This window comes from Silurus aristotelis (assembly GCF_946808225.1).
Source record: "Silurus aristotelis genome assembly, chromosome: 25".
NCBI classification, from domain to species: domain Eukaryota; kingdom Metazoa; phylum Chordata; class Actinopteri; order Siluriformes; family Siluridae; genus Silurus; species Silurus aristotelis.
In genome coordinates this window covers 17364187-17378761 of record NC_139598.1, presented here as the reverse complement: position 1 = coordinate 17378761, position 14575 = coordinate 17364187, and the positions used below count along the sequence as shown (strand labels likewise).

The window sequence follows — 14575 nt, the reverse complement described above, 5'->3', positions numbered from 1 at the left end:
AAGTCTGGCGTCCCAATATACGTCTTCACTCATGCCAACTTTACTCCAATAAATCCAGTTGTGTTTATCTTCGAGTTTCCTTATATACCGTCGATGCCCATTCACGTCATAGTGTTCAAGATTCAGCAAATATTTAATCTGGAACTGAATAAGTATTCACTCCCATAAATCATCAATGTAACAATATGGTAATAATTAATTATCTTTAAATCATGTTAATGAGTCGTATGTTAATGAGAAAAGGTATTAAAGTGCCTTGATGCCACGAGCTTATAATACTTATGAAGCAAATAAAAACTCTTCGTTCAAACTCTTGAATGTTGAATAGTGAAGATTCTGCATTACTTCTAGATTAACACACACACACACACACACACACTAATATATATATATATATATATATATATATATATATATATATATATATATATATATATATATATATATATATATATATATATATATAAAAATTCAAAAGCAGGTTGTATGAAATTCTGAAATCTATGTTCAACCAAATTGTTTCTCGTAATGAAAATTTAATGAAAGAAAAAAAAACACAAATTCGGTCACAAAAAAAACACAAAAATAGAAACTTTGTATTGGGATGTACACAATCTACTGCTAATAGTGAATTACTGGTGCTTTAAATCTGTTTTTTTTTTGTCGTATCTATAGACGTTAAAGCCCTGGCTGCTTATTGGTTTGTGTTCATCCACATGATTAGCTGGCAGACAAAACATTTTGAGGGATTTCCAATTAAAAATAAATAAATAAATAAATAAATACATTAGTTAAATACATCATGCTCCATTGATGGTGTATTTTCCAGATAAAACTTTAGAATGCTGAGGTCAAACCCTGAAAAGTGTTTTAGGTAAATTCTAATGCATTCTAAGTTCATGTGGTGGCTATTTTAGTTAACAATTCTGAGGAGTTATCAAGAGCAAGACTATATTTTTCCAATTGTATTGGGACACCTGACTTTTCCAGCCATATGTGGTTTCTCCCCAAACTGTTACCACAAACTTGGAGGCACACATTTGTGTGGACGTCTTTGAATGTGGCAGCATGAAATTTCCATTGACTTGAACCAGGAGATGTTCCAGCATGACCATGCGCCTGTGAACAAAGCCAGTTCCATGAAGATCTGCTTTCCATGGGTTTGGAGTGGAAGATCTCCTGCTGAAATTAACCCTATTGAAGTGAATGAATGTGAACACTGGCTGCATCCCAGGTCTCCTCACCTCACCTACATCACTACCTGCTTTTACTTACACTATTGTGGCTGAATGAATCTCCACTACACACAATCTAGTGGAACATCTTCCCTGAAGAGTGAAGGTTATTATAATCTCAAATATAGAGAGACATGCAAACTGCACAGAGTTCAGATCAGGGGTAGGATTTGAAATGACTCAACACTGGTGGAAAAGAAAAACAAAACATGTAATTGATTTGTAATGTTAAAAACATATATTTTTAGTTGTTTTATAATCAGTACAAGAACCAAGGTGATGATAAACAAGGCTTTTTTTTTTTACCAATGCATATCCACTGTATCAGATACTGTACAATCCTTTACATTCTTTCATACAGATGTTTTTAGAGCTCCTTAAAAACTTTTATAAATATAAATATCCCTTTATTCTTTTTTGCATATTTACAAATAAATACATTTATTAATAAGCTCTAGTTATAAATAAGTAAGCCATAAATGAGCTTAAATTTTCAATAAAATCTTTTCCAGATAGTCTTTAATTAAAAAAAATATATTTTTTGTCTACTTTTCTTTATTTCTTTTTTAAACTCAGGGTTTTTCGGGGCCATTGGCCGTGACATCTGGGTCAAACCTGTACTGATATCCAAAAGGTCGCAGGTGATAAGTGTAGTACTCCAGCTCGTACATCCTGTGAGGCGAGACGTAGTGAAAGCTGATGGCGTAATCTGAACAGCAATCCGGTCCCTGGTAACACACACACAGGGTAACGTTAGGAAAATATTCATTACACATCTGCTCGCGCTCTCTATCTTACCTAGCTTGTCTCTGGACAAATAGTTAAGCGTCACACCTCTGTTCAACATTGTTAACATTCAGAAAAGAAGTGTTTACTCACTCACCTTTATATACCCACACACACACACAACCTACAATACCACATACAAACATATATACATACTGTAAAGTTTATACATTACAGTAGTGCAAATGAATCTGACAAATAATATAAAATGGTACAGTACACAATTTAAACAATTACAGTACCCCATACTGATCACCATTCTTTAAGACTCCTGGCTGGGCTAGGCCATGTCTCGACTTATGATATTTTCAAGTTACGACTGGGTCATTATAACACCTCCATCACTATCTAAAATCTGATAGGTTCTTCTCTTTGGTGAAATGTTCCAGTAGATCCACTTCATTAAGACTCTAATGAGGACTCTAGATTTTTTTCTAGGGTTTGTCTTCCCTCAAAAGGTTCTTCATCACAAATTGTTCATAAACATCTCTATCCCTGAATAGAGCCTTGAGGAAGCCCTTTTTTTCAGAATGTAGCAAACTACTTTATGTTTTGGCCTCCCATCCACACTGAGGCAGAATTTTCAGTCAAGGAAAACATACCTTTTTAAAAACTGGATAAATTTGATGTGTGGACTGAAAACGATACCCGAGACGAAATAGACGGCAGGCGGAAATTTACGTGGGTCGAAACACTAACGATTTGCTCACGCGCAGTACAGGGACGTCAGTGTTTTCAGACGTGTGTATGTTTCGAGATACAGTACGTCCAGATTAGTGTAAATGCAGCTAAAGAAGAGGGTTCCTTTTTTCACTAATGACCATAAATTGATGTTGTATCTGAAAACGTACTTGTTTTGGCGGATAGTAACTGTAGCCCCAGGGCAGCTTCTCCCCGATGTCTAGAGGACGCAAGTGCATGTCCGGAGTGAAGGGATTAAAAGTTTCTCTCAACTTCTCATCTCTCGAATCACCAGCTTCAACCTTCATGGTCTGCATGCACCTCCCCAAGGCCATATCCTCCACCGGGCTGGTGTGTGTGCACTGTCCTGAGCTGAAACCTTGGACGAACCTGGTTTATTTACCATAGAGACGAAAACCACATGGTATGTAAAACCGATCGCCTCAATCTCAGCAACATTCCTAATGCATTTAAACAAAACGAATCCAAAAGAACCTCCTAAGTGCCTCTCTGCTTAAGACATATCCAGCTCCGCCGCTCATATAGCCCTGAGCCACAAACACCCTGAACCTGTGTCCCAGGTAGATGGGCTTCTCGGTGTCGTGTCGGTTCAGGAGACGCCGCAAGTTCTCCACCACCACGAACGTATCGTCGTCGGCTTTGAGGAACCAGTCGGCAGCATCTAGGTGGTGAGTGTGGATGTACTGGAGGGCCCGGATGGTTTTCCAGTAGAGATTATCTCTGCCCTCAGACACGTTCAGTCCCACGGCTGGAAAGTCACTGTTGGTGGAGCTCATGTAGAGCACCGTGTCGCAGTGTTTGGCCCACGTGGCTCGGACATGTTTGGCTTTCCTCTCCAAGTTCTTGGGGTGGGTCATGATCCAGCACAAAATGCGCAGCTTCGAGCTCAGCTGCTTCGCGACTTCATCTGGAAAGTTGATCCAAAGTCATCGGTTAAAAGCAAACAGGAATAAAATACGAAATGCTGTAAAACTTGACATACCTGATTTCTCAATGGAGATGTTAACCTTGATTGGAACTTGATGCTGAACCTTGGTAGTGTACAACACTACATTTATTTTACTGCAAGACTTCAGGTACATGTGAACCACAATAAAGCCAAAGAACGCTCCACAGAATACAGATCTGGGTTTCAGCAGCATCCTAGAGAGGAAAACTGGAACTTCTGTAGAGGAGAAACACGTTTCTGAAGGCAGAAGCGACTCTTTCTTAAAAATGAAGCATTTGAAAAGGAAGATTAAACCTTTTTCATGTTAAATCTTCTCAAGACAAAACATTTATTTTTAAGACAAAACATCGCTCTAATGAAAAAAACAGAAACTTGCAAACAACTAAACAAAAACTTTAAAACTAAAACCGTAAACTTTAAATGACTAGACGTAATTCGAAAGAGTGAATACAACATTCTAAAGAGGAGATGTGAATCTGAAGAGGAAAAAAAAGACTTAAGAGGAAACTTAAGAGATGTAAAAAATGTAAAATGTAAAAAAAAAAAATGCTTCTATAGAGGAAAATAAAAAAGGAAAAGGAAAAATTCAAAAAGGAAATATTAGTTTCTAAAGAGAAAATATTGGCATCTTAAGAGGGAAAAAAAAAATAAAAAATAATAATAATAAAAATTTATATATGCGTCAAAAGACGAAAAAAACTATATGAAATATAAAGTTTTAAATATAATTTTTTTTATGAGCTTATTATAACAGGAATAAATCTGAATTCTAGATATTTGGAGGGTCACAGGATTTTAGACGGTGTGTATATTTGAAAGATAAAGAGGGAAATAATGTAAAGATGAAACATTACCTCGCTTGTCAAGCTTCTCCTCAGCAGGTGGAAAAGAGACCGAGTGGGTTTAAGTCAGAAAGTCACTGTGCCTCATAAAAACAAACAAACAAAAAAAACAAACCACTTCGTTATGCCCATGCCTGGAATGTTGAGCCACCGAAAAAGTAATGGCTAAAAAGTGATCAGAAGGCAAGACACACCTTACAAAGCAAATAATCTCACAACAAAGGATAATAAAACCCTGTTAGGGAACGCCAACTCATTCGTTCAAAGGCCATAACACAGGTCTTTGTGTGTTCTAGTGTTTATCGCTGGATACGCTCAGTTCTTCTCCAACCAGTTCCTTTAATGATCTCAATTTGAATCAGTTATTTCGAATAAAATTTTTAGTAAATGATGGAATTTTGTGTGAATGTGGATTAACTGGTTTAATGAATGTCCTCAAAACAAAAAGCTTGTTTGATCCTGTATTTGTCTTCATACATTAACATTTATTAAGATCTCTTCCTAAACCGAAGAACTTATTGTCCGACTTTACAATTTAACAAGTCAATGAGCCGAAATGTAGGCCAAGTTCCATAAACGTTATTTAGAAAGCAAACAATCAGCTGGAGTGTTAACCATCATGGAATTTCCTTCCCAGTCACAGCACCTAAATCTTATTGAACTACTCTGAGAAGCATCGCAAGAATTCTCCAAATATCAGAACAGCGCAACTGTTCATTACAACCTTTTTATTCTTAAATTTAAAATAAACATTTTTTGCTGGTATATTTGTCATCCTTGTTCCATGTTTACATCCAAAAGCTAGCAAAATGATTGTAATTATGCTAATTGGCTGGACGGTGTAACCCGGGTATTAGCCCCCCCCCCCAAAAAAAAAAAAAAAAAAGTTTGAATCATGACTTCAAAAACAGACAGCGAATCTTTTTTTTGTTTGTTTTATTTATTCTCAGGAATCACTTATAAAAAACGAGGTAAGAGTACATAATGATGTAGCCCGGGTCTCTGGTAGGATCGGGGTTCCGTCCCTCGTAGAGTCCGAAGTACAGAATGGAGTTGGAACTGCTCAGGTCGAGCTGCAACAAAGATACGAATTTAACTCAAATCATTATTTCTTTTCGTATAATAAGTACACTATATGGAAAAATGTTTGTGGACACCTGACCATAAGATTGGTATTTGCTTCATTTGAACCATCCCATGTGCACATTTAGTGTTATAATAAGCTCCACTCTTCTGGGAAGATGTAGAATTTGTGGAGATTCATTCAGACACAAGGGTGTTAGTAAAGTCAGGTGCTGATGTCGGTGAGGTGATCAGGCCTGGGGTGCAGTCAATGTTCACATTCATTCATTTTAATAAGGTTCAGAGCTCAAAAGCAGGAGATCTTCCACTCCAACACATGTGAAGCAGATCTTCATGGAGCTGGGTTTGTACACAGGAGCATCATCATGCCAGAACAGGTTCAAGCATCCGAGTTCAAGGGATGGAAAAATTTCATTCTAGTGCCTCCAGAACCATCTAATACTACTGTTTGCCTCCATCTTTGTGTTCACAGCACATCTGGCTGGAAAAGTCAGGTGTCCCAATACTTTTGCCCATATAGCATATTCATTTAAAATCATTTGATGAAATTCAACAACTTAAAACTTTATATTAATGTAATAAAGCAACTTGCCACAGGTAATAACGCTCATAGTGCATTATGGGTAACACACACAGTCCAACAGCTATTCAGTTCGGTTTTCAACACGTGTTAACGCACCAAACAGTCCATGTTCACGTGGAACATTAGCAAACAACTAGCTCGCTAGTTAGCTGCATAGAAATAAGGAATATGATTGTTGTTTTCTCAGAAATTAATTCATTAAATTAAATGTTAATTTAATTAAATGTGAATTAATTACCTAATTGGTTGATTCATAAATTAATTAATCCATGAATTACTTAACATTTCTTTATTTATTTACTTGTTTGTTTGTTTGTTTGTTCGTTTGCTTATTTTAGAGCAGTAGTCATATTTAGCATTACATTACTGTAAGTGATAAAAAAGATTGTGTTTAATTCGGAGAGTTCGCTTTATTAACCAACATTGGTCTTAATGTAGTTCAGTTGCAATACAAAGTTATACAGTTTTAAGATTTTGGATGGAAAAAATCACATTTAATGTCAGATAAATAAAAAAATTTAAAAAAAAAAAAAAAAAAAAAGAAGCAATCAAATTTTTAAAAAAATTGTAAAAAATTATCCAGATATAATAATCTCTGGAAATGGAATCAGGAATCTAAAATTAGTTTATTTAGTTAATTTAAGCACATGCTCATTATTATTATTATTATTATTATTATTATTATTATTATTATTATTATTATTACATTTATACCATTTCAGGTCAAAGTAAATCAGGCGGATTTTAGCATTAATTAGCTGTTAGCCACCTGTGAGGTGAGGTCGATCCTCCAGGGGTCCACCTGCAGTCCGTCACACCAGCCGGCGCGGCCGTACAGCCAGGTGCCGTGTTCGTTAGGCACCGCCCCCTCGCCCACGAGCATGGCGCAGCCCAGCGGCTGATCTGTGGTCGCATTACAGAGGAACTGATTCTCAGGATCGAGATCAGGTGAGGACACGGTACAGTGTGACAGTGTATGCATTTATGTACATACACACACACACACACACACACGCACACACACACAAATAGAATATATTTATATTAAAAAACACACACACATTTGTCGAAGTTTATGAACACCTGACCATAAGATTCATTTGTACAGTTTGAGCCTCCACTTTTCTGAGATGATGCTCCACTAGTGGATTGTGGAGATTTGTGATTATTTAGTCAATACGGTGTTAGTTAAAGGAAGTCAGGTACTGATGTAGGTGAGAAGGTGAGAAGGTCTGGGGTGCAGTCAGCATTCACATTCATCCCAAAGGTGTTTGTAGCTCTACAGCAGAAGATCTTCCACAAACATCCAACCCATGGAAAGCAGATTTTCATGGAGCTGGCTTTGTGCAGAGGGGCATTGTCATGCTGGAACAGATTTGGGTCTGCTAGTTCATGGATATGTTCATTTATAGACGTCCAATACAGTGTGCTTCAGCAACAGTTTGGAGATGAACCACATGTGGCTGGAAAAGTCGGCGTGTCCCAATACTTTTGCCCATATAACGTATATTGGATCACATCTACTGTATCTAAGTCTGCTTTTGAATTTTCACCTGCTTCAGTGCAAATCAAAAGCCGCTGTCTTTGCTGATCGAGTTCTTCCCGGAAGGACGCGTTTGTTTTACGTGAAACTCACCAGCAGAGTGAAACGTGAGCGAGTTGTTGTGGACGCCATTGACGAGGAAGAAGTGTGACGTCACGCAGAATTCACCACAGTTGTTGTTGTCGCTGCCGTGGCCTGTGATCACAGCGTACAGCTCCACCTGCAATACACACATCCACTTAGTTCATTTTACCTACAGACAATATTTGATATTTTATATATAGATGCTGGAACAATCTCTTAATACCATCATTATTAGAAACCATCGATATTCTAGAGAAACGCAGTAGAACAGAGCGCTGAACCACAGACAGGAATCTCATACAGCGAGATTAAATGTCATCACTAAAGCAAGAAACACCAGTAAACACAATTCAACAAGTCTCCTTTCACTGTAGCCACAGCCACAAAGGGTTAGGGGCCTTGCTCAGGGGCCCTGCAGTGGCAGCTTGGTGGTGGTGAGATTTAAACCTGTGACCTTCCGATCCAAAGTCCAATGCCTTAACCGCCACGACATACCACAAACATCATCTCCGGCTTCGTTACGGTTTTCCCGTGGATTGGAAATTAAGGCAAATTTTGTGTTTTTGTGCAGGAAATAAAAAAACGTTTTCTCTGTCAGTGGTTGTGGACTAAAAAAAAACATCGATTAAATCCACATGAATAAATTTTACACGGTCTGCAAGCTCGCACTAATGCGCTCTCTGACCGTCCAATCACAGGAGGTGAAAATGGCGACGGTATTGGACGCCTTCTAGATGGTCCTGGAGTGAATGAGTTGAAATCTGATTGGAACTTTAAACTTGGACTCCTGGAAGCAGTGCAATTGAGAGAAACGCTATGAAACGAAGAGACTATTAGGAATTATTTTTTGTTTATTCACGAGGTTAAAACTCTGGTAGGGTTTAGACCACAAACATTCATCTGGAGAATTTAAGGTGTTGCATGATCATAACTTGTGATAGGGAATACAGTATTTGTTTAAAGTCACCTTTTTTGTTGAAGGTGGAACAGTGAACTTGATCTCCTGAAATCTGGAGTTGTAATCCCTGTCAAACGTCCCGCCCTTGTACAGAAATGACAGCTTGAAGGGGTGAAGCTTTTCAGATGAGTTTCCAGCTTTAAAAAATTCATATATTTACTGTTTTTTTTATTAAAATCTTCTACTAAATTTCATTAAATGCCATAATTTCTGATAAATAGTTTAGTTATATGATGTCAAACGTAATCATTCTTTCTTTCTGTTAAGAAAATAAATAAATAAATAAATAAAAAGACTTCTTCATATAAAACCTATTAAAGACCACATTAAGGGTCTTTCCATTGCAGGAGACTGGAGCTCAGTGTAAGAAGAACAGTAAGTTCTTCTAATCTTTAGTAATCTGATCTCTACCTGTGCGGTTGCTGTGGCTGAAGCGCAGGTTGAGGGATGTGATCCAGGGCATGGCCCAGGGTGGAGTCTTCATGACCAGAGCACAGTGCTCGCTGTCCAGCAGAGGAAGAAGCGAAGATACGTCCGTCAGCCAGCGGCCAGTTCCTCTGAACAAACACCCACACACACACACACACACACACACACACACACACACACACACACACACACACACACACACACACACTTCATTAGGAATGAAATTAGAAACTGTGGAGGCGATGATGATGATTGGTGTTCATCATGGTCATTTTTTTAATTGTCATCATCTTAAAAAAAAATATTTAATGAAAGTATGAAACCAACACAAACATCTAGGAAATCCCATATCTGATCTCGTGTCCCACTACATGAAGATTTCATACCTTCAAAACAAAGATCATGATTTTTCTCACTCTCCAGATTTTGTATTGTTTAAATTATTTATATAATATAATATTTTATAGAGTTTAGCGGGTGGTGCATCAGAAATAACGGTCCGTGGGGAAACACGGTGTAGTGTGCCACAGTGATTTTTTGTATTTGAATTACTCGAGTTACACGAAGAATCGTTTCAGCCACACATTTAATACCGAACACAAGACATGCTCGGAACAGTGGTATATTTCCAAGATACTGTTTGTATTTTTTATTATAGGTCTCTTTATTTTTTTATTATAGAACTGTAGTATATTGGCGCATTTGTTTTCTCAGACCAAAACGGCGAGTAGGTGTTGGGGGGGTTCGTGTACCTGCGGAAGGCGGTGATCCAGCGGCCGAGTTCCAGGTCACAGTAAGAGCTGAACTGATCACAGCAGATGAACAGCTGCACCGTGTGGTCCCAGTGCGCGCACGTCTCGTCCCGACGTCCGGGACACGACAAGGCCGCGTCCAGCTCCAACACGTCGAACTCCAACACGTCTAAACAAACGACACCAACCTTCAGAGACGCTCTGACGCCCGGACTTCTTTACATGCTGTAGATCGAGGTGTGGGTCACAACTTTAAGTTTTCAGTAAGGACATGATCAGATCTTTTCATTAGCAACAGTGTAGAAAACATTATTCTCCATATTAGCAATTTTATGAACCGATGTGATAAAAAATGCATAAATATCAAATAGAATTGATTATTTAATGACCTTTTTTCCATAAAATGGTTCATTTCCTCAGTTTAAACATTTGATAATGATAGACCTTTGGGAAGCTTCACCACGGCCCGAGCTCCTGCTTCTCCCTGCATCAGCGTGTTATTAAACACAGGAACCACAGCAGCAGGATGTTTAATCCGCTGCAGCAAACTGGAGTCAAAGTCAAACCTGTCGAGAGAGAAAAAAAAAAAGAATCTCTAAAGGTGTCGGTCAAGTTTGTAAATTCAGTAAAAACTCGACTATTAATGTAAATTACGTTGACTGAAAAAAGAAAACCAGGCCTCTCCACCTCACCTACTTCAGTAACACCCTTGTGTCTGATTGAATCTCCACAAAATCTAGGGGAACATCTTCCCAGAAGAATGCACACCAATCTTATGGTCAGGTGTCCACAAACTTTTGTCCATATAGTCCATCACGGATAGGTTCCCTATTAGTTCCTCTCATGTTTTTTTCCTTCATACCACCTCAGGATATTTTCTCCTTACCACCACTCAAAGATGCTCTCAAGGATGCTTACATTTTTATTTTCTAATTTATTTCCGTAAAAGCTGCATTTTTTTTTTTTTATTTTAAAAGTGCTTTACGAATAAAACTGAACTTAGTTCTCTCTCTCTGTGTGTGTGTGTGTGTGTGTGTGTGTGTGTGTGTGTGTGTGTGTGTGTGTGTGTGTGTGTGTGTGTGTGTGTGTGTGGAGTGACCCACCACTCTGCCTGCCAGCTTAAGAACCTGAACGTGGGATAAAGGAACCAGCCCATCTCCGCCAGCGCCCCCTGCTGGTCAATCGCAAAAAAGAAATTTGGTGATGGAGTGACCTGGAACGTCACGTTCACCCTCTTTCCTGACCTGTTAACACACAGACACACACTCACACACACACCGTAATACTAAACCCTCACACGAAACCTCATAACCTCTGAGAAACGACTTACGATAGCGCCTGAGCTACAGCAGGCTCGAAGTGCAGCATAGATGCTGCAATTTTTAAGGTGGTGTTGCACTCCTCTCCATCGCAGTTCATATCCTGGATCGGGTTGCCAGGTAACGCATAAACCAGCACACCTACTGCTTTGGAGTCCTCCATGGCTTTGATCTGGAAAGAAATATAGAAAATATATACAATGCCTAGCATCATTTTGTCCTGATTTCTCAGAAGGTGAATCGCACCAGTTACACCATTAGTCTCAAAATTATTTGATACCACCCTGTATTTGATTTGTTTCTATTCTGTTTGATCACATTGCCTATATACCTATATCCCTCCCTTAATGCAAAGGAGCGGTCGTAAAAACATTTCACTGCATGTCGTACGATTTATACAACATCCTGGAAAGTTTGTGCAGAATCAGCAATAGAGGTATCTCGTCACAACCTCGACTCGTGTCTCACCTTAGTGAAAAACGAGCAGCCGCTTTCGGAAACCCAGGCCACGGCTCCGGCGGCCGCAAGAAAGGGCTCGCAGCCGTCACCAGCCCCGACCACAACGTACTGGCTTTTCTCCCAGCGGCCGCTCAGCCAGTCGTACCTGGCGTTCAGGCGCTTCACAATCAGCGGAACCTTCCACTCTGAGAGATCAGAGTAACACATTATATATATTCATCACAGCTCCTGTTCATTTAGAGAATTTTGTGTTTGAGTGTAAACAGTACAGGACGCACCTGGACTAGTGAACACTGCTTGCGCCAGACCGCAGTTGTGTCCGCCGCATCCCCATGAGTAGAGCACTCGGGGTATCCAGTTCCCCAGGGCGTAGACAGGGACGGGGGAGAAATGAAGCCTGGATAAAATTTCCTTACCCCTAATGACATGAGAAAGGATGTTGGGTAAAACGTGTGTGTGTTGAAAAGATGAAACCACATGATGAGTGGTGACCTTTATCATGGCACCTGGTAGTAAGTGGGAATATATTAAGCAGCGAGTGAACGTTTTGTCCTCACGGTTGACGCGTTAGAAGCAGGACAAATGGGCGAGTATGAGGGATGGAGCGAGTTTGCGAATTGTGACGTCTGGACGACTTTACAGTCACGTACAAAGTTAAAAAAGTGAATGTAATTCGTTGCTGTACTTAAGTCGCTTTTTTTCACGTATCTGTACTTTACTGGAGTTTTTTTCTATTTGGGGAGACTTTTACTGTAAATTCACTACAAAGTCAAATATCTTCCTTTTTTACTCAACTACATTTTATTTATGAGGATAAAAACGTAACCAGTCAAACACGCAGCGATCCACCAATCAGGGTCGAGCGGCCGCTCTGTTTTAAACTTGTTTTGATTGGCGCTCGGTGTATCTACTGATCACCAACATACAGTTCAGCATCAGTTCAACAGAACATTCATAGAGGAATAAATGATGAAGGAACTCCAGACTCGAACTCAACTCATTTGAGTTATTTGTAAGTTGGTGTTTTGGGGCTCATGATAATTGTAATAGAAATCAGTGTTTGAGTCATTTATATCAATCTATTAATAGATCAGTGTGCTGAGAGTCACATTCGAGTCTTTTCATGTCAATTAAGTTGATTAAGTAAAGAATCTTGTAATAAAAAAAAATGATAATAGGAAAATTATAGCCAACATAAATCATAGTATTTTGGATACTACATTTTGAGGGCAAAAACTTTTGCACTTTTACTCAAGTGGAAGTTTAAAGGGACACTTGAGAGTCAAATTTTACTCAACTTTAACTCAACTACATGGTTTGTGTACTTCCTCCATCACTGTCAGCTTCACTTACATCATCTATCACTCTGTTAATGACGATGCGTCTGTGGGATCCTCGCCAAGGACATGTGAGTGTACAAACTTTGGAGATACACTTCTAACATTCCCACACACACACACACACACACACACACACACACACACACACACACACACACACCTGTGCGCTGCGGCGGCTGCGACCCTGTAAACCTGCTCTCTCATCCACAGCACATCCTGAGCCGCAGAATCATCCAGAGACAGGACGAGAACTTCAGCACTCAACGGAAGGAACTCGATCAGATCGGACACTGAGGAATTGGACGCCCAGAGACACTCCAGGAACGCGGATTTGTTCGTGAACGCGTGGATGATCACGGACGATCTGGTCGTCTCGATGTTTTCTGGAGGATAGACGAACTCCCCGTCTAGGGTTTGGAGCCGGAATTGTGGAGCAGGATCTTCCGGGTCAAAGCCAGGCAACCCTGCGTGGGTTCGGGCGTGAGGTCGCGGGTGGACGCTCACCTCCGCGGGGCTGGAGGACACGGCGTTGGACTGAACGTTTAAGGTGAAGAGGTGAAAAATGAAGCAGAGAAACGTCAAGGCTGAGACACAGCCTGTCATACTGAGAGACGTGGGGTTTCTTCCACCACCTTTTTTTCCCCTCCGTTAAATCACAAAGCGATAGTGAAAGCAGGATGGAGACTCAGCGATATTTATAAGCACCCGGCGGTCACATGTTCTAGGCTCATTTACATAAAGAGGCGTGACTTAAAAAACCCGGAAGTTTGGGCATTATTTTATTTCCTATTATTATTAGGGGAAAAAAAAGGCAATATAATCTGTCTGAATATTTGTCTGAAGCACAGCACTATGATTCTTATTACTAGAGATGACATGATAGAAATTAATACTACTTGTTAAAATTACACCACACACACACACAGATGTCTCTGATGACATCATTTGTCATCAGAGCTGATATTCAATCCACTGTTTTTCAGTTGCTGATATCAGATATCCTTACAGCAACATCCTCTATAGACTCACAAAACTGTGCAAAAGTTTTGTTCATTCAGCACAATTTTGCTTGATAAATTCCGCATCATTAAAACTGTATAAAACATTACATAAAGAAAAAAACAAAACACACACACAGACACCTGCTTGGTTTTGCTAAGAGAAATGAAAGTATAAAAGCAGCCAGTGCAACCAAGTCTCATCTGAGAAGCCGTGGCACCTTCTCAGAAAAATGCTCAGAAAAACTCTTATTTAATTACTTCAGTTCAATTCTTTAAATGCTGGTGGTTGTTTTTTTTATGCAATGTAAATGTCATTAATTTTGAGGGGCATCTTTGCTCTACTTAATTTCACTACAAGGCAAAGTGTATATATATTATGACACAAACACACATTTGAAAATCAAAAACCGTTTTTCTTCCAAAAACAAAAGGGGAAACATTTTTTTCATCATTTACCAAAACGCTCAACTGAAATATGCATAAAATATTTGTGAGTACCAATAATTTTGA

At 39.3% G+C, this 14575-nt stretch overlaps 2 protein-coding genes across 4 annotated transcripts; both read right to left on the bottom strand.

The window, feature by feature from the left end:
- Positions 1-1513: 1513 nt before the first annotated feature.
- Positions 1514-4606, bottom strand: c1galt1b (core 1 synthase, glycoprotein-N-acetylgalactosamine 3-beta-galactosyltransferase 1b). 2 transcript variants are annotated; one of them, XM_083529357.1, is made up of 5 exons: positions 4527-4606; positions 3706-3888; positions 3198-3630; positions 2873-3092; positions 1514-1963 (listed from the first exon to the last, which is right to left on the bottom strand). In XM_083529357.1, exons 2-5 carry the CDS (start codon positions 3863-3865, stop codon positions 1808-1810), a joined length of 969 nt encoding a protein of 322 aa, XP_083385483.1. In that variant the 5' UTR covers positions 3866-3888; positions 4527-4606; the 3' UTR covers positions 1514-1807. The 2 variants fall into 2 exon arrangements, with proteins under 2 accessions (XP_083385483.1, XP_083385482.1); XM_083529356.1 differs by having other exon boundaries at positions 3706-3909; positions 4527-4585.
- An 829-nt stretch (positions 4607-5435) lies between these two features.
- On the bottom strand, positions 5436-13773 carry LOC310719612 (uncharacterized protein). Of its 2 annotated transcripts, XM_083529508.1 has the most exons (12): positions 13225-13773; positions 12003-12142; positions 11734-11909; positions 11277-11437; positions 11050-11190; positions 10391-10512; positions 9947-10115; positions 9177-9322; positions 8775-8902; positions 7817-7943; positions 6950-7083; positions 5436-5587 (listed from the first exon to the last, which is right to left on the bottom strand). In XM_083529508.1, exons 1-12 carry the CDS (start codon positions 13665-13667, stop codon positions 5468-5470), a joined length of 2007 nt encoding a protein of 668 aa, XP_083385634.1. In that variant the 5' UTR covers positions 13668-13773; the 3' UTR covers positions 5436-5467. The 2 variants fall into 2 exon arrangements, with proteins under 2 accessions (XP_083385634.1, XP_083385635.1); XM_083529509.1 differs by lacking the exon at positions 6950-7083 and having other exon boundaries at positions 13225-13766.
- Between the last annotated feature and the right edge of the window lie 802 nt (positions 13774-14575).